This window comes from Zootoca vivipara, chromosome 1, assembly GCF_965207765.1.
Source record: "Zootoca vivipara chromosome 1, rZooViv2.hap1.1, whole genome shotgun sequence".
In the NCBI taxonomy this organism is placed as follows: domain Eukaryota; kingdom Metazoa; phylum Chordata; class Lepidosauria; order Squamata; family Lacertidae; genus Zootoca; species Zootoca vivipara.
In genome coordinates, this window is record NC_142582.1 from 83220367 (window position 1) to 83247219 (window position 26853).

Sequence of the window (26853 nt, forward strand, 5' to 3'; positions counted from 1 at the left end):
CTGTTTTCAGTTGGTTGCTGTGGAATTTTGTGATGTCATCTGGTGGCGCGGCTTTGGAGGCAGCAGTGGGCGATCTGCCTTTCTATTGGATGCTGCTGGAGTCTTCAAAGCTGCTGGTGACATCTAATTTGGGCACCACTTTTTTGTGTGTTTAATCATTATTTTAGGTATGAAAGGTTTGCTTTTTTGGGAAAAAAATTATGCCAGATCCCTCACTGATGGGCATGGAACGTTGTGGCCAAATTTGTTACATTACAGTTCAGCAGTTACGGAGAAAGGCTGTGACCTCCGCACACGCAATGCCTACATTTTTATATATATAGATGTAGTTATATATATAGATGTACCGTGTTTCTCCTAAAATAAGCCATACCCCGAAAATAAGCCATAGTGATAGGCAGTTTAACCTTGTAGGTTAAACTGTACCATACTTAATAAAAAAAAATAAGACATCCCCTGAAAATAAGCCACCGTGTTTTTTTTTGAGGGGGAAAAATACAAGACTGTGTCTTATTTTTGGAGAAACACGGTAGTTATATTTATATGGTTTTACTGTATCGAGGGGAGGAAAATGATTGGGTTAATGGGTGCCTTCTAAAAATAGTTCAATAGAGCTGATCTTCACCCAGTTTCTGTTCATAGTAATGGAGCTTGTATGGGAGATACTGCTGGTGGATTTTGCCCAATCCCTTTAGTCCTTCTGAGATTTATGATAAAACCCTAACCCTCTGCTTAATTGGGGTAGCAAGCCTGAAGTTTTCTGTACTGCCCGTCTCCCTTTTTATGCCAAAGAGGAGGGATTAGTGCTGCTTTGACCTCTTTATTCAGAAGAAGCACCGCAGTGGCAGCGTGTTTTGCTTTTGTTCCAAATGTCTCAACTCTGACCTCCAAGTGGGCTTCAGTCTCCAGGTCAAATGAGACATTTGCAAGAGTAAATAATTTATTTGTTTTTAATGCCACTTTAAAACAGCATGAGTGACTGGTTTCTGTGACCCTTCCCCTTTTTCGTTTAATGTGCTGCTTTTGGCTCTTCTTTAAAGGGGACTCGGTGGAGTAATTTTGACTCTTATCAGTTTGTTGACAGCTATATGAGCTATTACTGGCTCCAGGCAATATATGCAGGCGTGTGAAACCTCTCCTTTTTTAACCCAGGAAAAATTTCTGCACCAAATGGATTGTGAAGAATATGGAGATGGGAACTGGAGAGAAATCTGCCTAGGACAGCCTCATACTAGACTGCTTATATAGTGTACAACAAATTATTTACCTCCAGTCAAAGCGTAGTCTGTGTTTGGTTGTGTATGAAAAAATGAGAAGGCACGGATTTTAAATGATTATTAAAGGAGAACTTATGGGCAACTGCTAGATACGGTATTTGAAAGGCATTTAATTAGTATATTTGACTTTCAGCCATCTGTCTTCCCCTTGAGGGAAAACAGCCTTTTTCTCAGGCTCTTTAGAATCATTATCACATTGAAAAGAACTTTTATCCATCTGCCATTTGTACTATTTTAGATTGTGTGACTGGAGAGCCTAACCCCACTTTAATCCTCCCAGAGTGCCTCTCTAGATTTCTACCTTCATAAATGTCAACCCTGGACACTTTCCCATCTTATCAGATGTATGAAGCAGAAGCTCTCCATTTCCCATTAAGAGAGATTGTATGTATGTGTATATAACGAAACATGTTTAAAAAATAACTCATCGAAATATGGAAGCTGAAAGTATTAGTTTCGTAAGTTTGTGTTACGTTATAAAACCTCAAATTTTTTTGATCTTGCAAAGAATATGCTTCTGTTATGCTAGATCTTAAAAAGGATCGTGCAGTAAGGTGAAGAAGAATCTTCTATTATGTGGCTGCTTGCCAGAAGTTATAAGAATCCTTAGCATCTAATAATATTTTGTATACAGTATTTATAAATTTGTCCATATGTGTTTTTACCCTAGTTACCTCATTTCTCACATAGTGTTCTTGGTTCTTATGTAATGAAGCAATCTTGTGTTAGAATTTTGGGGATGCAGTTTTTTTAAACAAAGCATTTATAGTGCTAGATCCTCTACCTGTGAGTATGTAACCTGTAAACCTGCACTAATATGTATATATTCCTATGACATCACAGTAAATGGGTGGCATAAGGCACTGGAAGACTAATCAAACTTCATGTGGCTCAAGGAGCAAATGCAGGGCTGAAATAACTCCTTGCCTCCCCTTCTTCTAGGTTTCTCACTTCTGCAGTTATTTGGGGGCCTTCTTATTTGAAGTCTAGGGGTCCTAGGATTCAGACCTAAACCTATTTTGAGGCCAGTGATCAGTCCTGGGAATGAGAAACAGTAATAGTGTCTCGTGAGTATGTGAAAAGTATCTGCTCCTGAGTGATCATAGCCACCACTCATAGTGGGGGTTAGTGCTTGACTTCTGAGCAGTCTCTTCATCTTCTGTTTATTAAGCACTGGTCACCAGAACAAGATTATCATTAGAGCTTTTCTTGGTTACACACTTTATGGAATACTGTGACACTGAGGACCTTGTGAGATACGAAGCATCCCTTGTGTAGTCTAGGATAAAGGGCAGCCCTTTAATAAAACAGATCCTTATTTGAAGCAAAAAGAAATTTGGTCCTGAATTTCCCTCGTATTTAACCTCTGCATTCAAAGGAATTAAATCTTCTATTCCCTTGCTATGGCAATAATGAGAAATCTCAAGTAAGATCGATGTTGTTGTGGCAGCAGGCCCTTTGTATTTATTTACTCATGATGTTGGATACTGATTAAAAGTTTCCAGCCATGTTGTAAGCCTGCCCAGTCTAGAGCCAGGGCAGCTGTCGACCAAGGGAGATGGCTAGGGGACATAGTACCAAATCACAGTAGGAAGCATCAGTAGATAGCTCGGAAAGCTGGGAAAGGTGTAAACAGAGCCTCAATTTATCTGCCGAGTGGGTTCTCTAAACACAGTTTTATTGGACAGTGGCTCCTGCTTTACTAACCTCTAACCTCCGTGGTGCTTGGAGGTGCTACCCACTGACCAGCCTTGTCTTTGAACCTCTCTTGGTTCTTGCCACCTCAAAGGCTTGCTGTTGGATTCCTATGTTTTTCTTGGGACTTCACCTCTCAGCTGGATGCCTGCAGCAGGGAAAACTGATCCACCCTTAGAACACTGACATATTTAAAAGCGATACCCTTGAGACTTGAAACCTATTGCTTTCTGTTTCGGGAGCTGTCCATCACTTGTCAGAAAGTGTAGCTGAATCCTTTTCACCCTTTTTCAGTTGGCAGTCATATTGCATTAGATATTTATGCATAGCACTGGTTTTTGTTCTCCCCATTCCTGGCAAACCCCTCTTGTGTTGGCAGTAACTGAAGCAGATGTGAATATCTGTGGATTTGGGCTTGTGAGGTGATAAGTACAAAGCAGAATGTTGGATCTGTGGAACTTTTAGACAAAAGGATTGTAAAAATTACCCTGTAGAATTCCTGTGTCTGTCCTTGCTTATTGACTCATTGCTCTGAAAGATCAATACTACAGACTTCATACCGCCTGGCTGTTTTCTGTTGCTCTGATATATCTCCTTCAGTGGAATTAGGTATGATTTTGCAGAAGAAATCTCATGGTCTTTCTGCTCTTCCTCCCCCAAAGTAACATTGTTGTCTATAACTATTGTCCCTCCCCTCTGAAATATGGCAGTCCTGGGTCTTTCTTTTTTTCTTTTTCTTTTTCTTTTTTTGGGTGCCGGCTTAAAGCTCACCTGTTCACCCAGGCATTATTCATTCTTAGCTTGGTTAATATATGATTAGTGATCATGGTTTGAATCTAGAGGAGTTGCTGTTGTCTGTTCCCTCCCTCCCAGCCCAACACAGTTGCTTGCTGAATATTGTTGATAGATTTTTCAGGTGTGCCAGCCTTGGTTGCTTGGACTGTCTTCATTACTTGAGATAAATTTGATGGCAGGTTATTGTGCAGTCAGTAACCTCTTCCTGAGCTCTGTAGGGCCTTACAGTGGTACCTCGGTTTATGAACACAATTGGTTCCCGAAGTCTGTTCATGAACTGAAGCATTCATAAACTGAAGCGAACTTTCCCATTGAAAGTAACGGAAAGTGGATTAATCTGTTCCTGACGGGTCCGCGGAGTACTCAACCTGAAGCGTACTTAACCCGAAGCATGGGTGTAATTGGTTCCGGAAGTCTGTTCATAAACTGAAGCGTTCATAAACTAAAGCGAACTTTCCCATTGAAAGTAATGGAAAGTGAATTAATCCGTTCCAGATGGGCCTGCGGCGTTCGTAAACCGAAAATTCGTAAACCGAGGTGTTCATAAACCAAGGTACCACTGTATATGTTAGTACCCAAACCTTGAGCTTGGTCTGGTAGCAAATTGGCTGCCAGTGCAAATCCTGAAAAGAGGGTGGGTGCGTGGGGGAACTACCACCTGCATTTAACAAGCAACCTCGCTACCATGTTTTACACAAGCTACTCTGGAGTAGCCCCACAAATAGCACAGTGCAGTAATCCAACCTTGAGGTTACCAAGTTGAAATTGGAGGAGTGGGGATATGTTACGTCAGTGTCCTTGCTTAGATATGCAAATGCCTACATGTGTCTTCACACGGTATTTGCCATCTTTAGAACTGAGCAAGAACATAGAACACTGGCAAGTGTGCAAAGTGTGTCACTAGTAAACATTTGTGATGTTTCTCTTTTGCTATTATGCATCTGAATGACTTGCATAAAATGATGCCTTGAATACTACTGAAATGCAAACTCAGAATAAGGATCAATAAAAGGTAGAGTTAGTAACACAACATATCTTCCCTTTTTAACCTCACCACTGGGACTCGTCTGTGATGTCAGTAGTTTACAGCAATGAAACTGAGAACCTATAGAAGGCAACTCCCAAGTGAGCAATATCTGGAGGGTCAGACAAGGATTTTGAACTGTGACCTTGGTGCTCCTTGTGAATCTGAAACTATAAAACAAATGTTGGTACTAGCTAAGATTTCATTCCTTACATATAGGTTTCTGGTCTGATCAATAACGAAATATTCCTAATATGTGTTCTTACAAAGTGAGAGTTTGAATTTCATAGGTTGGCATCTCAGTTTGCCAAATGCTGGCAGTGGTAGTTTTAGCTAGGCTTGGCATTAAAGTACCATAAAGACCATGGGGTCAGTTGGTGGCTCGTTGATCTTAATATTTATGGATAGGGGCCAACTAGGATACCATGGGGGAGTTCACCAGCAGGGTAGAGTGGCAATACAAACTTGCTTTTCGCCCTGTCCTGTTTAAATGCTTTAAAAAGCATTTATACAGCAGTCTATCATTGCCAGGCCTGTTTACTCATTACTTCTTTGTAGGGAGGGGATGTCAAATCTCAACTTGGTATGAATCTTGGGTTCTCATGTTCCTTCCACCTCAATATCCACAGCAGGTAATAAGTTAGCTGGGCTGTACTGTGTTTGTTTTGAATGAAGCATCCTTTGCTCACCCAGTCTATCGGTGCAAAGTTTTGTTTTGTTTTTTTATAAAAAAGATCAATTAAGTATCATGTCCAGATAAACACAGTATATCCTGTTCACTTTTTACTCTTTCCTAGAATTGAGTGTGAGGGTGTTCACTCCAAGACTCATACCACTTAAATAATTTTCTTTGGAAAGTTACCTACAAACTGGCCTAATACAATTCTCTAAGTTACTTTTTTTTGGAGTGGAAAGCATCTTCCTTCAGTTTCTATTAGCTTATTACTTATCAAGTTTCAGTGGATCACTGTGGAACTACTTTGAGGTTGTTGTTTTTTTCAGTCAAGCAGTGTATAAGTTTTATGAAATAAATAAAATAAAATAAGCATGTAATGAAATAGGTTTTATCCAGTACTGTGTGAGTGGAGTTCATGGAATAGGAATTCCCCTTCTTCTCCTCCCCTCTGTGGGCCCCCCAAAACCTGCTCTGGAGGGTTCCCCATCCTTGTGAGAGCAATCTGATGCAGTGTGCATTTATATGGCTTGCCTCCCACAAGAAAAAATTGTGAAATCAGCAGGACTTGTATTAATACAACTTAATGCACATTTGCAGTATTTCATAGGTTTAGATTTGCATCAGGTATAGATGTACTGTTAATGGCAGTGGATATGTTGATAAGTTGAAGCTTGTGAAAATTTATGGCCAGAAGCTGAAACAGAGTCTGGGTGGAGGGAGTTGGCGTTGCAAAGACTAAAAGTTTAATAAAGGACAAAGACCAGTATAATATTAGGGATAATTGCAGTACTGTTAGAACAGTCACCTCTGTTTCACTTACCTGAAGGTAGTAAAAGATGTATTGGTTTTCTATAAAGCTTTTCCAAAAGAAAGCCATTAAAGTAACCTCTGCCAACATGAAAATGGTAGCACTTCAGGACCTCATAAACGGTGTGAAGTGTGGCACTCTGGGAACACTTGACTCTTGCAGTGGGGCAACAACTTGCAATGCTATGGCGCCTGACCGTTAGGTTAGGCAATTAACTTTTATTGCTTTCTTCCAAGTCCTTCTCCCTTTCTCTTGGCTGATTTTTCTCTTTTCCGACTAGAACTTTGGTCTAGGTGATTGATGCAAGTCAAAAGTTTTCCCCTACTGATGTAGCCCTCATGTGATTAATCTGTTTTCATTAATAGTGCCTTTTTGTGCATTTTGCCAGTATTATTTTTTCATATTAAGTTAAGACATTTGTCACCATGCAGTATGATGAAGCATGTCTAATTATGCTAAAAAATGCTGCCATGGCTTACTTTCTGACTACGTATTTAAAAAGGGGAAACACGGTAACAGCAAGTTTTGCTCATGCTATGGCAATAAACTGTTGTATATAACTTGATGCTGTGCAGGCCCGAGGGGGGGGTAGGTAGTTAAGCATGTGCATTTTTAAGGAAAATAGCATTTTTGCCTAAATCAACTTTGCCCTGCTAGGGAGTCCAAAAACAACTTGGAAGTCACTAACCCCCATCAGCCTCCACCATCATAGCCAATGGTCAGGCATGATGGGAGTTGTAGTCCAAAACATGGCAAAGGCTGGTATATATGGATATTAGTTTCAGTGTGTAAAATAAAGGTAAAGGGACCCCTGACCATTAGGTCCAGTCGCGGATGACTCTGAGGTTGCGATGCTCATCTCACTTTACTGGCCAAGGGAGCCGGCATACAACTTCCAAGTCATGTGGCCAGCATGACTAAGCCGTTTCTGGTGAACCAGAGCAGCACACGGAAACGGCGTTTACGTTCCCACTGGAGCGGTACCTATTTATCTATTTACACTTTGATGTGCTTTCAAACTGTGTATAGATTTCTGCAAATGCTACATTCCTGCTTGATCCTGGCAAAAAGATTATTCTAAATATCTACCGTACACTTCAACTTCTCTTATTAGCATTTTGTTGTGCTAAAACCAAGTCTGGCCTGAGTTTGTGTTATACTGCCTTGTTAGGGAGTGTGGAAAATTCCAATATTGCCAATATTTATGAGGTACTGTACATGTGGTACAGATGTTTCCTTCCTCAAGTGGAGGCGTGCATGCATGTGGAATAAATTGATCCTGCTCTTCCCATGTGCAGCTACGCACATGAGAAGCTAACGCTAACATTTGTTTGTAAACCAGTGGGTGGGGGACCTAGCGCACATGGATCAAAATTGGCCTTCCAGGTCTCCTCATTTTGCCTGCTAGGCCATTTCCCCTGAACTCCATCCATCTGCCCCAAACCTGATGTCATGTGTAAACCCATGAAGGCCCACATAACTTTTTGAAATTTTATTCAAATGAGATTTATAAGATTCTAATTGCAACTCCCAGGCCACCCCAGTCACATGGGCCTCCTACTCCCCCCATAGCCATAAAGCTGCACAGATGCATTTAAACATACTTTCTTGAACCCTAAATGTCTTGTGCCAGTGGAAAGGCACTGCAGCAATGCAACACAGGGTTCCTGGATTCTGTTGCTTCCATGTCCCACTTCAGCCCTTGTGCCTTATCCCACACTATCCCATATGATCCCTGGACCATAGAAGCAGTTCTTTAGGGTAAGGTTACCATATTTTTTTCAATGAATCTGGGGACACTTTTCAACTTCAATGGATTTTGTATGGGGACTGATGTGTAAATCCGGGGACTGTCCCCGGGAAACGGGGACGTCTGGTAACCTTACTTTAGGAGGTGCATAGCACTGCAGTGGGGAACAGATAGGAACCTGCAAACCCCATTGTGCAAGTGGAGTTGTGGTCTTGCTTTTCTGGATCAAACCCAGAGAAAGGAAGAGATAACTTTGAGGGAAAAGATAAAACAGATGGGTAGTATAGAAGATGAAATTATTTATCAGGTTTGAATGGTTTAACTAAAGTTATAAACAGAAGAGTGTTATAAATTAAGTGCATCATTCCTTTCCATAACAAATACAAATTGCATTAATAGGCAGATTAGTTTTGCCTCTGCTGCTTATTCCTGTGCATCCCTCAATCCTGAGCTTGTTTGTTAATTTACTTTATAAAACCACCATTCTTTTGTAAGAACCAAAAATTACACTACAATAATAAAGGACATCCACTCCAAAAATAGCACAATAGCATTTTTTCTTGAAAGCAGCTAAAAGTACATTTCAGCAAAGTGATTTTGCCTGGTCTTTAAAATACCAGTACTAAAGAGGTTGAGCTATGATGGAGCTGGCTCATAGACGGGCACAACTTGGCTGTCTAATACTTCTTCTAGGATGTTGTCACAAACTCTAAAAAAATGAGTGAAGACCAGAATTCTAGTAGGTTCTGGCTCTCCATGATATGAAACGAATTAGAACGGAATGGATCTGTGACCACATAATAAATTGATTTGAAGGAAATTCCAGGGGGCAGGCAAGGATGAAAAGCAGGACAAATAAATAATCCCGTGTGGAGATTTAAGCACACAGCCTCAATGCAGAAATGCCTTGGTATCCACATGCAAAGTCTGCATGGATTACCAAATGAGACAGCTTTAATAGCCAAACAGTTGCAGCTGGTTGACAGGTAGTGATAAAATAGGGCTAAGGTGCCAGAACAACAACAACAAAAATGCAGAGAAGTTCAACCCAGAAACTGTCCTGACACCTTATTCTACAGGGCAGTACCCACAACTGAATGGTCATGTTTCGGCTAGTGTCAACTTTCTGATGGAGAGGACTTTTTGTATCTAGAATCACTCAATTTAATCTGTCTCTCTGATTTAAAATCAAATCAGCCAGAAAAGGTTGTGCCATGTGATAGTGCCAATTACCTGTGTTTCCTTTTTGTCTAAGTTTTTAAATTACGTGCACTGCAGGGGGGGGGAATCAAAGCTTTCTTTGATGAAATAGGGAAGGGGCATTTCTTCTTAAGCAGAAGAATTTCCTGTTGTGCTTAGTAATGTTGTGTATTGGACAGTACTGGATGACTGACTAGCCATGCTAATCAGTTTTTTTCCTGGAAAAGCAAACAAGGTGGGAAGGATTCACTGAGCTCTGAAAACATCTGTTTGGAGATTTGCAACCTCCTTGGAAAGTTTTGGATTTTGCCTTAATGAAACACAACTTTTAAAAAAGAAGAAGATTGCTAGTAGATTAAACCCTTGCATAGTTATCTTCTTAAATTAATAATTATTTGGCTATACATGGGCATAGATATTAAGGCTATAAAATTGTTCCGTTTCCTTTCATGTCTTCCTAATTCCCCATCATTCATGGGACAAACATTACATTCTTTTTGAGGTTGCTAATAGAAGTTTGAGGAGGTGAATGCATCCTGCAGGAATTGAGTTTATATGGACACTCTTATATCATATCACAGAAACCTGTTTCCACAGTATAAAATTGAGTGGAGAGGGCATGTGATGGGGCCAAAATGATTAAACTAATAGCTCTTCACTATTATGAAATAATAGTGTAGACCTGGATATTAACAAGAAACATACCTCATACAGTATTTCAATCTGGAATATTACCAAGTTTCATGGAAATACATGGATGATTTTGCATGCTGTTTGTGAGCACCCTCATTAAGGTGTGTGAAAACGCCCTGTTATTGAAGCACTCTTAGCTCTTACATACCAGTATATTGTTGGAGCTTGGAACACCCAATAGCAGAACTCAAAGGCCTCTGGATATTTCTATTGATTGCAAAAGATACGGAATAGGGAAAGAATATGGAGTATACAGATAGGAACATAAGAAGAGCCCTGTGGGATCAGGTCAAATGCCTGTGAAAATCAATTGTGCATTTTGAAAGCAGCACATAAGCTAGTTTATTTAATTATCCTCATCATGCAGGAACTACTCAAATTAGTAGTTCTCATGATGATTTCCTACTTAGAAGGGACACATATTACCTAGGATGCACATATTAACTGAAGAAAGGAAAACAAAAAAATGGCCATGCCATAGACAGATTTATGGGGTAGTTTTCTACCCAAAGCTTGACGTCCCCTGTGGTGCAGTTTGCCTGTCATACTAAGCCAAACCATGACTAAGCATGAACAAGCAAGTATGCAGTACGAAGAATAAAAATCACAACCACTTGACCTCTCCCCAGTCCTGCTTCTATGCTCTCCGGAGCTAAGACATGGTTTGGCTACCTGGGTTTATGCTTACCATAGCTGTCAAGTTTTCCCTTTCCTCGCGAGGAAGCCTATTCAGCATAATGGAATTTCCCTTAAAAAAAAGGGGAGAACTTGGCAGCTATGATGCTTACACACACACCCCGAACCAAATAAACCCAAACGTTAGCCAAGCACAAACCCTGGCTGCATCTTGTGGCTTGTGTGGAGCAGATACAATTTTTTCAGATAACCCACCATCTTAGGCTTAGTGTTGTGTCTGAACCAGGCCTATAGAACATCTGTCACAAGCCATGTATGTTGTGTCAGGAGAATATCACTTTAATCCCTGGAGCAATTTTTGCTTGAAAAATCACGTGAGACATGGTAGCTAACACATTAATTCTTAAACAGAAACTTAGAATCTAACAGACAGGGGTTTTTTTGGGGGGGGGGCTGTTGTTGTTGTTTTACCCCAAGTTGAATTTGTGTGTCCTAGGGTGGTGAAATGTTACAAAAATTCAGGTCTGCTTCTCTGGGTCAATCTTTGCTGTGAAATACCGCTGGGGACAATTCCCCCTCCCAGTACATTAACATTGGTTGGGGGTGGGGCAGTGCCCCTTTGGTGGGATTTTATTTTATTTTATTTTATTTTGCCTCCAGCACTTTTTACTAATGGAAAGAAAACTGTAAATGATAAGGGGCTGAAATTTAGGGACATTGCATACTACTGTGCAAGTGACAAACCAGTACTGTGTTGTAGGTCTACCTCTGTATGAATTCTGCAATGAAAAGTGGACCTGTGGTAAACGTCAACCCTGTTTTTCATAATTAACTGACAACTTGGCTATGGGAATCATGTATTTGGCTCAGAAACCACATCTTCAGAATCTTCTGGTTGGAGCCTGTTCTTTTTATAGGGGACTTGGAACTGACAATTTGTAAAGGATAATGGGCTTGTTCCATTTTGCAGGCCTAGAAAAGTACTCTGTATTTAATAGACACTGAGCATTCCCTGTCCTGCTTGAGAGCTTATTGTAAAAGGCAAAAGATTTATACGATCTGAAGAGAAACCACTTTATCTGTTCAAGAACAATATAATTTATTTGTATATAGCAGTGAGAGTCTTCAGCCCCACAGCACAACTGCATAATTTCATAAGTTGTGTTTAATTCTGTTATTTCAGCATGACTATATTTGTGTTGCTGGTTTTTCTTCACAGTTAGGAAGTCAACCTGATAAGCATCAGTAACTCATGACCAGCTGTGTTATGCCTTTGTCTTTTTATCGTGCTCTGAAATTTTATGCACAGTCAATGCAGTTGAGGGGAAAAACACTGTTTTGCTTGCTTGCTGGCTGTCCTACACAAACACATGCAGATATTCCTCCTGGCTGATACTGGGCCTTGGGGAGGTCTTAAAATTTAAGTGCCTTCTGGACACTTAACTGTGCTGGAGATCTCTGCAGAAACAATTAAGTGGAGAAAATAACTTCTGTAAAGCCAGACCGCTTGAGATATGATTATTGGCAAAGTATGTTTCCTTTGGGGTTGATAGTTTTCAGAATCAATTTGATTCCAAGTCCTTACCAATTTGTTTTGTTGCAGTTCCATATGAGAAGCAAGGAATGAATTAATGACATTTTTAAAAAGCCACCCATTGCCTGTTCTCAGGGCTTTTTTCAGCCAGAACTCGCTGGAACTCAGTTCCGGCACCTCTTGGGTGGGTGCCATTGCCATTATAAAAGAACCAGGGAGGTGTTCATGGTGAGTTCCGGCACCTTTTTCTGGAAAAATATTCTGATAATTGGCAGTGAATTTAAAATGATAACAAGATAATGTGTTCTCTGTGTACATCCTTGTGTTTTGAGTTCTGTAGTTTGGATGTGGCTGCTTGCATTATATGGCACCAGTAGCCATTGTTTCTAAAGGGCTAGAATAGGAATACCAGTAGCTTTTTCTACTGTGTATTTATTATCAGGAGACAGTAAACTGTTTTGAGGTTTTTTGTTTTTGCAGTCAAGCAGTATATACATTATATTTAATAAAAAGCAAATAAATAAGATAAAATAGGGCCAGACCCATTGCGTCTCCTGTTTTTTAGGTACACTGGCATTACGTGTTTACTGTCTAAAGACCAAGAAAGGCAAGTCTGATGAACCTTTTTGGCCATGTTTTCTTGCCTATGCCATACCCTCCCCAAGGAGGCTCACCAGTGACTCCAAAATTGTTGTGTATAATGAGGTGCATGGCAAACCTGCCTGTGAAGGTGGCCTCCCAGGAAGATTTTAAAGCCCAGCCAGGCTCATACTGGGTGATATGGCCATATAGGGCTTTATAGTTCTTAACCAGCACTTTGAATTGTGACCAAAAATGAACCAGTAGCCAGTGCAGCTGAGTTTCTCTTCTCCTTGTAACTGGCTTTGATCAGCTATTTGGATATAGCATCTTGGATCCACTGAAGTTTCCAAACACTTTTTGAAAGCACATTGCATTAATCCAAGCAGCATGTAACTAAGGATGAATGAATGTAACTAAGGTGTGCATCATTGTAGCCAGATTGGACGGCTCCAGGAATGGGTGCAGCTGGCACACTAGTTTTAAATGTGCATGGATGGTGTTTATATAGTAGGCCTCCTCTGTCTAATGTCCTGTAGATGTTTGGGGCACACGTCCCATTTTTCCTGATCTTCAGCCATGCTGTCTGGGGCTGCTGACAGTTGGAGTCAGAAACATCTGGAGGGCTCCAGGTTGGACAGCTGCGGTGATTTAGTGAATCTATGTGTATATGGCATCACTCTGTGGGATCAGTCTGGGCTGAAACAGCCCACTGTCAGGAGAAACTTCTGTATAACATGGTGGAGTCATTGAGAACCAGATCTGCTTTAGTCTTCAAAACCCCATCCTAGATTCAGTTTCTTAGTGACAGTTGCATGTGACACATATATCTTTCCGCCATATACAGATGTTTGATATTTCTGTCTGACATAAATATGTTGTGAAAATACTATTCATTATTCTTTGCAGGCAAGGTGGTTCTGGGAAGCTTACTTTCAATCAATGAAAGCTATTGCTTTGGCAACCCTCAAGATTATCAATGACAGGATCTACCCATATGCTGCCACATCATATGAAGAATGGAATGACCCCCCAGCAATTGTAAGTAGAGCTATATTTCTATTAAATTTAATATGCTGGGCCTCTTCAAAAACAGTCTCCCATTGTGACCTGCTGATATTTTATATTTTGCTGTTAAACACAAATTTCACTTAACTTTGTCCAAAATATAGCCTAAAGGGAAATATTTGTGTATTAGCTTGCTACACTTTTTCTCTTTCTCTCTTAAAATGGGAGTCTTAAGCTATTGCCATATGTTAGAAGTCTAGTTTTGGCCATTGCAAACAGTTCTTAAGATAAGTGCACTGCATTTCTGCTCTAAGAAATTTGAACTACTTGTTAGCAGGGCACTTCCAAGAAAGTGGCCGGGAAAGCTTTTTGACTGAGAATAGTAAATGTCAGACTCAGGATGGCTGTGTGTTCAGTGGGCATGCTCTGTCTGACAACAGAAACTGATTATCATTGCTGAATTTGGGTGATTGTAGTGCTCTTCCATGATTACATTGCAAAATGTGGAAACTGAAATTGTCACTAATCTCCAATAAAGAAGTTTGGACTTCTTACAAGCTTCTACTCCAGAGGGACTCTCCAGAGTAGATTTTAGGGGTGCTACAGCAGGGAGGAAATGAAAGCAGAAGTCTTGTTGTGCAAGTTGAAGTTTTCTTGCACTCCATTGGATACAACCCAGTGTGTAGCAAAACAATGCCTGTGACTCCCCTCATCCTTTAATTGAGAATTTAAATTTATTGGTTTACTACCCCTATGACACTTGCAGAGTCAAGGGAGTGTTCATATTTGTCAGTTTATTGCATGTTTAGGGAGTTCTCCTGTGCCACCTTTTGAGCACCATTGTACAAAATGTATGGCTCTGTTTTGTCATTGCTGTTTCAGTGTTCTCAAAAGGGGTGTCATAAATTGTAGCTTAACCACCACTATTTTAATAATCGCCAGGAGAGCTGCTGTATGCAGAGCAATAAATGTACTTTCTCAGCAGACCTCCATTTTCTATGTGAGTGACTGCTAGAGAGCAACCTTGCTGTGAGACAGGAAAAGAGACGCCCTACTAAATGAAATAACAGATAAATAGTTCAAATAATGGCTCATGTGTAAGTTAGAGTAAGAGAGCAGCTAGTGCAGAGAATGGTATGAAGGTTCTATTGCTGAACCTAAGCAGCTCTTCTACTATAAGCCATCTTGGTGAAAGATTGCTTGGGACCAATATGTCAGTTGCTCTGAGCTCCTCAGGGAGAGCCGATTACACAAAGATACTGCTATCTAAACGCTTGTTATACAAAAATTCACTTATCCAAACACAAGGAATTAGTACCAAAACAATGATTCAGATGCCCAAACAGTTGAACCTGTCATATATTCTCCTACCTCATGTCAAATGTAGCGTCCCTAATATGTTGTCTGTTCTAGTCTAAGCAGTTTGCCTTAGTCGTGTAAAGTTAAGTTATAGTAGGTTTTGAAAAACACTCCTGCTTTTCTCAAAGGACTGATCTTGAGAGGTTTTTTAAAGAAAAATGAAAAACACCCAAGAGTTTTATTAGTGTCCAGTGGGTTTATATGTCATGATGATGGACATCAATACTGTATTATTATATTGAGCCATCGTGTTAGCAGTGGTCTGAGAAAAGCATCTATATATATAAAAATGTAAAATCGTGAAAGTGCGTGTTCCACTTTTCTCCGTAACTGCTTGACCGATCGTCCTGAAATTTAGACACAACGATCCAGGCCACTCCCCGAGCGTTGTTGGAAAAGAAAATCCCTCAAATCTCACACCTGGGCAGGTATAAACCTGGTTTTCCACCAAGTCAAACAGCGCCCTCAAGTGGCGTTATTCCCTCCTACACTCCCTCCCTTCCTGTGAAATCTATGCCACACCCACAAACCAAATAATGACATCAACAACCAAGCAACTGAAACCACCAAGGCAGCCATTATCAGACCCCTAGGCCCTGCCAGGCTGCTAGGCCCCCACTAGGGCCGGGGGGAGGGAGAGAGGGCGAGCGCCCGGATCGCAGGTCGCAGCACGGCCTTTGTTTTATGTACGCCCCTGCCAGGCCCCCACTAGGCCCGGGGGGGGGGGAGAGGGCAAGCGCATGGATTGCAGGCTGCAGCACGGCCTTTGTTTTATGTAGGCCCCTGCCAGGCCCCCAGGCCCCCACTAGGCCTGGGGGGAATGACTCACAGCAACGCACTTGGGGGCACAGCAAGGGGTTTTTACTTTAAAATTTAGCACCACTACACCCCCCAAAAAAATCCCCCCCCAAATAACCACAAGACAAAAATAAATACCATCCTTCAAAATGTCATGAGATACGCCGGTCACCGGGGGGACGGGACACACAAACATAATAGATCGTGGAACGGGACACGTGGGGGCAGTCACAGGCATTAGCCACAACAACGTGCCACACCCACAACCCCGCCTCCGCCACGAGATCCTGTAAAACAGGGGGACTCTGAGGCTCAGGGGGATCTGAAGGGGGCCTATTACCCTCCATTTGACAGATTAACACACAGCAACGCGTGCAGGGCCAGCTAGTTTTATATAAAAACTAAAGCTATGCCTGTTGCCATGAGTACTTAAACTTACCAAACATACTGTTTGGAAAAGATTTTACAGTGCATCAGCTGTATATCTTTCAGAAACGTTTTCAGGTTAAATTTTATGGCATCTATCCTACAAAATGTAGGGCAAGGTAATGACAGAGGCCTCTTAAGACCATACACTTCATAGCTATATGCAGCTTGATTGAAGGTTTTGGCACAGATGTAGCTCAAAAATGTTCACTTAAAAAACCCCTGTATTGAACCATTTTTGTTTCAGATCACTTGACACTTCAACATATCAGTTAAAATATTGGAAATGTTCAAGTGTTCCTGTAGCTGGACACTTTCCTGCTTATTTGAGGAGAATATATTTCCTTTCACATGAGTAACTTGTCAGACCTGAGAGACACCTCAACGAACAGCTATTAAAATAGCACAGGGTTTTTCTTTTGGACTGGCCAACAGATCTTTGTAGATCCTAGCCTGTTTGGACTAAGTAACAGGCGTAATCATTGTGTGAATTATGACTTACCTTTGGAGAAACTTACCCCTCAAATTAATGGAGTAAATACAGAAACTGTTAAAAATGCACAGAAACCATGGTGCTTAGATGTCAAGACCATGCCAACATTTAGGTAGAAGCTAATTTTGTCATTGCTAACAGCTGCTAAGTTTCTGTTAGTGGTAAATGAAAAAATGTAGATTTGCTACCTATTACGGTTTAACAAAACATGGAAACTCTCAGTCATGGATAGATCTCAAACCAAATTACAGGGGCACGAAATCCAAACTCTATGGGTGACTTCTTTTTTAAGGCTCCCATTTCTTGTATGCACAGACCCAGCAATAGCAATGCACAAAATTCTATTGCACCTTAGTTCAATTTTTATTTTGTCATGGATAACGGTAGTAGAAAACTTGTTCTAGAATTGTAGGTTGTTGTTTTTTTCTGAACTTGGTCTTTCTGACCATTTATAGCCTAAAATGTAAGTAAACTATAGTTTTTGCTTGGTTTATACACCTACCGTACTGCCGCCACCACCAAAACTTCCACTGATGTTTCCATGTCGACACGGAAGAGGAGTGGAGGAGGATGCGACTGAATCCACCTCCCTTTTGCCTTTTAAACTAGCTGATCATAAGGATTTTAGTTTTAAAGAGAAGTTCCAAGTGCCTGCTTGGCTGCTGGGTTATTACAAAAATGCTGGCTAGAAAGGGGGAAAACAAACAAGCAATTGCTTGGCAAGTTTGAGTGCTAGTTTTAGCCTAGGTAAACTAGAGTGCTTTGCTTACTGAAGAAGTGACTGATGATATTCACTCTGAAATTCAAATTCTGCATTAAGAGAAATTATGTTCAAGACATACTATGCAAATTAACATAGCATTAACGGTTGGATCAAAACTTACCCAGAACAGAACTTTGCTAACTAGACACAGCCTCAGGTGGAATAAAGGAGGCATTTTTCATTGGTTCCTCCTGCACCTCACTATGTCCCCTCAAAATCTGCTCTGGAAGGTTTGAGGACCCTACAGAATCATGTAAGAGGTTGGAGGGGTTGCAGAGGGAAGGAGAAATAGATGTCAGATTTTGCCACTCTCCTTTCCTCCAGTGGGAGCTACCTCCTGGATCCAAATTCTTTATGTAAATGGAAGGAGCTTTCCAGGTTTTGCCCTTTGACAAGCTGTGGATGGGGAGAATGGGGGAAATGTTGTCTCTATGCATTCAGTGGAAGTACATCCTGCTTACAGAACAAAATAAAATAAAGGTAATTCATAATAGAAACTGCATTGAGGTTACAATAGATACTTAAAACAACACAGGCCCCCCTCCCCCCAAAAAACACCCTTCCTTGGAAAAATGGTATAAGCATAATTTTAGTATTAAAAGAAGTGTTGGAAAGAACATTTTGATCAATGTATCATTAAATCCTCCTTCTTTCATAATAGTAGTCTATTACATCTCAAATGGAATATGATTTCACAAAGTAAAAAAAGATGGCTGCTGAGAAGCAAATTGTGGGAGGGAAGGAAAATAGCACTGCTTTTGTTCATGAGAACAGTAAAAAAAAAACTTTTATTATCACCATGTTAGCGATCCAGCAACGGGGGAGTAATATTCAGCCTCATAGTGTGCATACCAGTATGTGGGCGAGACTGAAGGAGTGACTAACCAGGAACAGGATCTTCAAATTGTGTTGGCTAGCTCAACAAAAATGTCCTATCACCTCAAAAAGGATCCAGAAAAAGTTCCAGAAAAGTGGCAGCCAAAATGATCAAGGGGTTAGAGCAGGCATAGGCAACATTGGCTCTCCAGATGTTTTGGAACTACAACTCCCATGATCCCTGACCACTGGCCCTGTTAGCTAGGGACCATGGGTGCTGTAGTTCCAAAACATCTGGAGAGCCAAGGTTGCCTATGCCTGGGTTAGAGCAAGACACTATGAGGAAATACTACAACACTTTTTTAGTTTAGAGGAAAAGGCAACTAAGTGTGGACATGATCGAGGTGTATAAAATCATGCATTGCATGAAGAAAATGAGTGCTAGAACTCAGGGGCATTCAGTGAAGCTGGTCATCAGAAGATTCAGGAGAGACAAAAGAAAGTCGTCCTTCACACAGCGCGCAGTTAACCTATGGAATTTGCACCCACAAGAGGCTCCCACAATATGATGGTCGCCAACCTGAACAGTTTTAAAGGAGGATTGGACAAATTCATGGAGGATCAGGCTATCAGTAATGGCTGTTAGCTGTGTTGGAAGCAGTATACCCCTGATACCAGTTCCTGGAAATCACATGTGGGGAATCACAGTTGTTGTGCTCAGATCCTGTTTACAGGTTGAGCAGGCTGAGTAGGCAGGTGTTCTTCATCTTCCTTCTGCACTCCAGTCTGTGCCAGCAAAGTAGCTTAGAAGCATTATTCTATCTTCTCCTTTTTGTTCTCTTTCTGTCTTGGGGATTTATTCCACTTGATTATTTATGCAGCATATTTATATGTTGCCTTTGAAAATAAATTTAACATCACAGTAGTGTTCTTTGACTTGGGTATTGCATTGTTGGCACATAACTTCTGTTATGTATTTTTAATTGTAGTAATTGTGTTGGAGATAGAGTACAAATGTTTTCAGAAACAACCACTATAAATGATTATATACTAATCATTGGGAAATCAGTCATTCTCACTTATTACTCATAAGATTAGTGGAAGTTTTTCTTTTTCCATGTGGGGTGAGGTTCAGAGTCCTTCATATCTTAGGAGAAGTGAATTCCATCAGGATCTTTTTTGTGGGCGATAACTTTCTTCTTTCTTTATTGAGTCTTAAAATAGTTTTAATACTGCATGCAGTTAAAGAAGAAGAAGAAAATTCACTTAGCCAAAGCAAAGGAAATAAATTCTCCAGTAGCAAATGGAAACTTTAAAATGGTGTGTGTGTGTGTGTGTGTTTGCTTGCTAAATGGCAGTCTGACACAAATGAGTCACTTCTTGTGGAGATGTTCCTTTAAAAAAATTCACCAAAAGTTAGGCCAGTTTCCCAACCTCCCACTCAGGTTCTGGATTCCAGTGCCTTGGCTTCTTTTGCCGTCTGCGGAAAGGAGACCGCTGTCAAACAGCCAGGAATGCCAGACCGAGCAATGTGAGAGCTCTGTTGCATTGCAGAGTTGACACTTGCAACTGGATACGGCTTGTGCATAAAACTGATTCACGATAAATACCCTATCAGTCTTGGGTTAATTACTGTGGCTCCTGTAATGAATATTAGCTTGTTGGGCATTGGGAAGCTGGCGGCTGGCGGCTGGGGGTGGGGAGTGAGTTAGAATTGTCTGAGCCATGGCTGAGTGTCAGCACTTTGTCAAAGAAAGTGATGGATGATTACACCATCAGTACCAGTTGTGGGGAGTGTGTGTGAGAGAGTGAGAGAGATCAGTTGGCCATCTCCAATACAAGGCCTAGACGCACCTGAAACGAATGTTGACTGATGCATTTTCTATTGTTGGGAAGAACCATCCTTATGTCACCATCAATTTCATGCCCTGCTTCCATAATAGGGATTTAATTAGACTTCTGTTGAGTTAATTACCTGCATTGTTTGCCTTTCTCCAACAGAAGTTTGTAAGACTCAAGTAAATCATGGAGGTTTGAATTTGCCCAATTTCCTGCCGAAAGTGAGGTCAAGAGGTCCCAGACTGTAGACACACTTTTCAGGCAGGCAGCAGGGGGTTGGCTCTTAATGGTGCTTCAGCAATGCCTAAATGCCCTTTTGAAATGTTACTCTCAACTAAGGAAACTTGATTATTTTTGAGGTGGGGGCGTTCACTGTTGGATGTCAGAGTAGCAGAACATATTCTAGCTCAGCCATTCTTTACCAGTGTCTCAATTACGCAGTGGGCTCCTTTCAACAAAGTGGCACAGCTGCCTAGATGCTACATTTCTTTATCTAGACTTAGAAATGTGTTGGATGTTAAATGTACTATAAGAATTTCCATCATAGTACAGTACTAGTATCAAAAAGTAAAATGCTGCTTTTATGATATTGTTCATTTTGAAGGCAAACCTACTGGGATCAGTAGTAAATAGGGTCAGGCAATTTGCCTCATTTGCCATAGCCATGAATCAGAGCTGTAGTGCTGGAGCTCCAGCTATTCATTAGAGATTACTTAAAGGAAGCTTTTGATTGCTTTGTTTCATTTGTCATTTGTCTGCCCTGCCCATCATTTGTTCCTGTGCTGCATTTGTAGTACAATGGTACCTTATAAGAACAGCCCTATTTACGAACAATTCGGTTTACGAACTCCGCAAAATCAGAAGTAGTGTCCTGGTTTGCAAACTTTACCTCGATCTAAGAATGGAATCCAAACGGTGGAAGGGCACCGGTGGCAGGAGGCCTCATGTTTAAGAACGGTTTCAGTTTAAGAACGTATATACATGTAATGTTTAGCAGATGAACAGTGAAAGACAAGAGCCAAAGATCAACTTACATATGAGTAGACACCCCGTTTTGTTTTAAGTGGCAAATAAGCTCCCCAACTTGCCATTGCAGGCATGAAGCTTGAATGAATGCTACTTTTAATGTTTTGACCAGACATTGTAAAAAATATTGTAGGAAACACCATACCTTTCCAGAGACAGAGGGAGAGAGAGAGTCTAGTTTTTCCAGAAAAATGCATAACTTTTCTAATTATTTCCTGCTGGTATACGACTGCACCATTTTATACCCATTGTCATTCAAGCACCAGTAACCTCCTGACTGGACTACTCTAACATTCTGTACCCAGAACTGTCCATTGACCTTGCTATGCCATTAAATGATTCAAAATTGTGTTGTCTGGCAGTTTTCTGAGATGGCACTTATTACTCTGGTTTTATTTAATCTACAGCAGGCATCCCCAAACTGCAGCCCTCCAGATGTTTTGGCCTACAACTCCCATGATCCCTAGCTAACAGGACCAGTAGGAATTGTAGTCCAAAACATCTGGAGGGCCAAAATTTGGGATGCCTGATCTACAGTGACTCCCTAGTCATGGTGCTGGTTACTACTATTTAAAAGTCCTAAGTGCAGTGGAGGACGCTGTGATTGCTCCATGTTAAAAAGAACCAACAACAACTTGGTGCCCAGACAAAAATAGTGTATGGGAGGATCTAGCAAAACTCTATGACAGAGAAGATCTAAATCACTTTCCTATGAACCTCAGTAGATGACTGCATCACAAGAAGCCTTCCGCTCCAGCACTGTTCAAACTATTGCAGTGTTCTGTAGTGTTTTGTACTACAGCTTCTATCATCTCCCATCATGGGCCATGCTTTCTGACACTGAAGGGAGTTGTAATCCAAAACTTATGGAGGGCCAGTAGGTTGGGCAAGGTTGGTCTCTTCAGGACACACACCCCTTCCAGCTGCCCCTGACGGTTGGGAGATTCCCTAGAGCACTATTCAATAAAGTGTGAGTGGTTCTTGTTGGAAGTGAAAATTGAAAATATCCGTATGTGCAACAAAATTATTTAGCTGCGTATTAGACTCTGTAGTCCAGGGGTCCCCAAACTACGGCCCCCGGGCCGGATGCGGCCCAATCGGCCTTCCAATCCGGCCCGCGACGACCCCCGCCGCCCGCTGCCGCCGCCCGCTCTCACGGCGCGCGGCGCAGCGGCGATCTGAAAAATCGGCAAAAAATCGCCGAAAATCCTTTGTGCGCATGCGTACGGGCCTCTCCCGACCCGGAAGAGGTCATTTCTGGTGCACTTCCGGGTCGGGGGAGGCCCATACGCATGCGCACAAGCGATTTTCGCCGATTTTTTTTCCGCCCGTGTGCGTGTGCGCATGCGCACGGGCGCGCACTCCCCCGCCCTCCGGCCCGCTGCGCGCGCACTCCCCTGCAGTCCAGCCCACCGCGCGGTCGGCGCGGCGGGCACCGGCCCGCCGCTCGGTAAGTCTGGGAACCCCTGCTGTAGTCAATATGTTACAATGTCCTAGGCAAGGGTAAAGTTAATGCCCTAGTTTTTCATAGGCCTAGATTTACAATATTTTTCTGCTTTTTCCTGTCTATACTCTTTTATGTTAGTCTTTGATTGTGTCACTGGGAAAATAAATGTACAGTGGTGCCTCGCTTAACGAATGCCCTGCTTAACGAAATTTCCGCTTAACGAAAGGATTTTTCGATTGGAGGTTGCCTCGCTAGATGAATTCGTTTTATGAAAAATTCGTCTAGCAAATCGCGGTTTCCCATAGGAATGCATTGAAATTCAATTAATGCGTTCCTATGGGCAAAAAAAAATTCAAAAAAATTCAATGCATTCCTATGGGATTCGCTAGATGAATTTTTCGTTATAAGAAAAGACCCGTGGAATGAATTAAATTCGTCTAGCGAGGCACCACTGTATACTACAAAATGCATTCTGTTGGGACTCTACATTTTGGCTCTACTGTGCCTTATCCCACATCTCTGCCAGCTAAATTGGCTTCCTTATGATGGTAAAATAAGTCTTTAAAAAGTATTTAGGGAACATTAGGTGGAGTAAATAACTAAAGTTGATCTTTGCCTCTTTTCTTGTTTTTTTTTAACTGCTTGAAAGGTAGACTGTTTAAAACCATAGAACAAGCTATTTTTGTTGAAGGTTGCTCTTTTATCCTTCTGTATTGAACCAAGAGTATGTTTTCCTTTTTATTTGTGCCCATTTTGTGTCAGGTTTATTAATTTGCCTCTCTTTACTTAATTTCCCCCCAGAAATTGTGGCACTAGTCTGATTTTCTGCTTGTTGGCCTAGTCTGAATTCATATAAAGATTATGCTTCCTTTTGGGAAGAGAGATGTGGGGAAGAAACAAGCCAGGGTAGCTGAATCTTTCTGGTTTTCCAGTAATCTGTCTTTTATTCCCCAGTATGCCTGAACGTACTTGATAGTACAAATAGTACAAATGCATAGAAGATGTTCATATTTAACCAAGATTGGTGTTCTATCACAAAAAGAAGCTCCCAAAGTCCAGTTTTCCCTCTAAAATGCTTATTGTGTTGGTGTGCTGATCTGGTCCTAATGATGGAAATTGCATTCAGTTGATTTATTCCTATTTTATTACTGAAAAGTGACCTTGGTTTAATCCTACTTCTTTCCTTTCTGCAGAAATGGAGCAGCGTAAGCAATCCACTATTTCTTCCGCTGATCCCACCTCAGTCGCAAGGCTTCACTGCTATTGTCCTGACCTACGATCGGGTTGAGAGCCTCTTTAGAGTCATCACTGAAGTCTCAAAGGTGCCCAGCCTTTCAAAGTTGTTAGTAGTTTGGAACAACCAGAACAAAGTTCCACCAGAAGGTAAGTTGTGGGAAACCAAGCTCCTCCTATCAGGTGACCCATTTTTCCTTTGCACCCTGGCTTGAAGTCGGGTCATGCTGAAAACAGAAGAGCTTCCTTCATAAGCATGGGGATGATCCAAGCGAAGGAACTCAGTGGGGCTTGAAGTCACCTCTCAAACACTGATTGGCAGTGACTTAAAGCCTCTCTTCCAACAGGGATCAATTGCTCTCCAGAGTTCCTGAGTGTTGCTGATTCCGGCAGGGCTTGCATCTGGCCTCTAAATTAAAAAGGCAGTGGATGCAAACTCTGCTTATTGTAGAACAATCAGGAGACCATTTTTAAGGTTCCTGATTGTTCCTTAACAGCCACATCTTTACCTGCACCACAGCTGATGTCATATACAATGTTAGCCTGGAGGAAATTGCCTCCTGAGCCAAATTAGGACCACTTCTGTGCCTAACTAGGTCTGTAGTACTAAGGTTTCACATACCTGCCTTAACAGCTTAAGCACAATATTCTTTGGAGCCTACTTTTGACCGTACTATTGAGGAAGGAGAAGTATTTTTTGTGATTGTCCATCAGTTGTGGAACTCTGTTAAGAACACTGTGAAAGTTGAAGCCTTCCAGAAATGTTATGGATACTGTACTTCACTGTTTAATGGCTTTTAGTGCCCAGATTTTAAGTAGATGTACAGTAATGTGAATTCCTAAATGTAATTTAATTTCAGTATAACCATCTTGAGAAAAAGCAGAATAGAAATTAAAATACAGTGGTTCAAGGCACAAGTATACTTGATTCTATAACTCCACAAATTATTTCTCTTTCCTTGTCTCCTTTTAAACAAAATTTTAAAAAAATTCCTTCCAGTAGCACCTTAAAGCCCAACTAAGTTTGTCATTGGTATGAGCTTTCGTGTGCATGCACACTTCCTTTTAAAAAAGTTATGCAACTTCCATGTTCCGATTTCCAAAATCACAAAGTAGATCACTTACTTGGCAAGTTGTGAAATATTACTATAAAAGGAAAGTATGTACTTAAAATAAAATATTGGGTGCTGCTCTGTTCAGCTATTAAGTCAAAAGCAACCACAGACTGTTTGCCAATGGAAGTTTTCCTTCCCTGCCAGACCATACTCAGGAAAATACTGACCAATTGTTTAAAAGCTAGGCTTCATCTCATGAATGACTCTGGTGTGCCAGTGCTTATTGCTTTTCCAAGCCCTATTTGTTACCTTCAGTTCTCACTTCATTGTACTCTTGTTCTTGTAAATAGAGCAAATCCTACTAAAATTTAACAGTGAACCTTTTCATGAACTTTAATATCAGTATATTTCAAATGTCCCATGAAATTACTGCTTAGACCCTTGAATGTTGTATGCCACCTCAACCAAACCACATGTTCAGCTACCAGTGATGAGTAAATGTTAATTGACGGTTAGTGAATTTTACTTTCTTGCTTTGAGGTAATAAAATCAAGTGGTAATTGAAAATTGCACTTCTGCGTGAAGCCTGATTTTCCTGAACTTCCCATTGCTTGAATTTCTCTAGAATCTAAGAACACATTCTCGAAGTCAGAATGTTTAACCCAGGGATGCAGGCCTCTAGGACACTGTCAGGCCATGCCCCCTCCCCAGCACTCTCTTTGAGTGCTTTTGCCTGGCTAAATGTGCTCTTGAACTCTGTTATTGCCTCTTGCTTGCCTGGATGGAAGGAAGGAAGGAAGGTGTGTGTGTTTGTGTGTGTGTGTGTGTAAACCTCTGGCTTTTGCTTGGCTGAAATTTAGTCTACTGTATAAAGGTAAGAGTTTCATCTGTTATTCTTCTCCCATATGCTTCTGGGCCTGATCACTTTTATCTCTGGCCACACATGCCACTGGCATGTGGCCCCTGGAAGGTCACCCATGAGGAAATGTGGCCCTCAGGTTACCAGGTTCCCACAGCTAATTTTACCTGTGGTCCTTTCTCAGTATATACAGTCATACCTCTGGTTGCGTCCGCTTCAGGTTGTGTATTTTCAGGTTAAGTACGTGGCGGACCCGTAAGTGTTTACTTCCAGGTTCCACCGCACGCACATGCGTAGAAGCGTTCTGCGCGCTTCGCGCATGCACAATAGCGCTGCTCTGGATACATACTTTTCGGGGTGAGAACAGCACCCCGGAATGGATCAGGTACGTATCCAGAGGTACCACTGTATTAAGTTGTGAGAAGTGAGGTTACAGGGAACCAGGCAGAGGGCCTTCTCGGTAGCCATGTCTACCCTGTGGAATGCCTTCCCATCAGATGTCAAGGAAATAAGCAGTCATCTGTCTTTTAGAAGACATCTGAAGGCAGCCCTGTATAGGGAAGTTTTAAATGTTTGATGTTTTACTGTGTCTGATGTTTTAATTTGTTGGGAGCCGCCCAGAGTGGTTGGGGCAACCCAATCAGATGGGAGGCATAATAATAATAATAATAATAATAATAATAATAATAATAATAATAATAGTATAGAAATGTGTGTTTCTTTCTTAAGATCTGTTTTGAACATGAATTTCCATTCCAATAAACTAAACAATAAAACGCACATGGAACAATATATATTCCAACGCTTCTTGACATATTGCCCTTTGGAATAATATGCATGTGTCACATAACTTTGCCTGTGTGCAGAAAATGGAGGGTGCCGTTTAAGAGGTTGCGGAAGTGTAGGTATTGACGTCTAGTAGTAGTAGATGCCACCAAACAGTGTTGGGTGGTGTATCAAATGAAACTTAGAAATCCTCCCAAACTTGACATGCTTAGTGGTGTACAAGGGGCATACTGTGACCTGTTTGCTGAGTACTTAAAGGATAATTCCTTGTAGTTGCT

General features: G+C 41.3%; 1 protein-coding gene across 3 annotated transcripts in view; it reads left to right on the forward strand.

Moving 5' to 3' along the window:
• The window catches only part of EXT2 (exostosin glycosyltransferase 2), an 87569-nt gene that overhangs the window by 33189 nt on the left and 27527 nt on the right, over positions 1-26853 (forward strand). For all 3 annotated transcript variants that reach the window (XM_035115986.3, XM_035115977.3, XM_088669113.1), the window contains 2 exons: positions 13577-13708; positions 23836-24025. In XM_035115986.3, coding sequence (XP_034971877.2) covers positions 13577-13708; positions 23836-24025 — 322 coding nt within the window. The remainder of the gene's footprint in view (positions 1-13576; positions 13709-23835; positions 24026-26853) is intronic.